This window comes from Etheostoma spectabile, chromosome 6 (assembly GCF_008692095.1).
Source record: "Etheostoma spectabile isolate EspeVRDwgs_2016 chromosome 6, UIUC_Espe_1.0, whole genome shotgun sequence".
NCBI lineage: Eukaryota > Metazoa > Chordata > Actinopteri > Perciformes > Percidae > Etheostoma > Etheostoma spectabile.
In genome coordinates this window covers 26,667,204-26,667,824 of record NC_045738.1, presented here as the reverse complement: position 1 = coordinate 26,667,824, position 621 = coordinate 26,667,204, and the positions used below count along the sequence as shown (strand labels likewise).

General features: G+C 50.2%; 1 protein-coding gene across 1 annotated transcript in view; it reads right to left on the bottom strand.

Moving 5' to 3' along the window:
- The window catches only part of rwdd1 (RWD domain containing 1), a gene marked incomplete at both ends in the record, with an annotated part of 4,576 nt that extends 3,957 nt beyond the window's left edge, over positions 1–619 (bottom strand). The window contains 1 exon segment of the mRNA XM_032517547.1: positions 125–619. Coding sequence (XP_032373438.1) covers positions 125–197 — 73 coding nt within the window.
- Positions 620–621: the final 2 nt, after the last annotated feature.

Below are 621 nucleotides of genomic sequence, written 5' to 3'. Positions count from 1 at the left end.
CCACTGGGTGCCCACTGGGTGCCCACTGGGTGCCACAGGAAACATTTTCTCATGTCGAGCGCTGGTGCTAACCCGCGTTAGCCTGCGAGCTAACGCGGGTTAGCTTCTGCGTGCCGTTACTAACCTGTGAAAGAGTCCGGGTAGATGGACTCTATCGCTTCCAGCTCGTTCCTCTGCTCCTCCGAGTAGTCCGTCATGTTGGCGTGGCTGCAGGTTATCTGGAAATTAGACCAATCATCCCGCTAAGCTAAGCTAAGCTAAGCTAAGATAGCACACGGCTGCTGCGTGTACGGTACCGACAGACCCACCTGCCCGATGGTGATCGATGATGTCGTGGTTCGACCTCTCTGGTCTGGCACGGCTGCCGTTAGCTAGCGGTGTCGCGTTTCATCTGGTAGTGTTATCATAGACGTTAATATTAATCAATAATATAAAGTCTATGAGTGTTATTCTAGTACGGCGGAGACGTTTCAACATGATGACCTGCGACTGCACGTGTTTCTGCTTTATTCACCAACTATTTACCATCTTTAATGAGACATGAACATGACAGTGTCACGTTTCTCAGCCACTGCTTTGGTCTGCATCATGGGCGGATCTTCTTCTTCTTCTTCTTCTTCT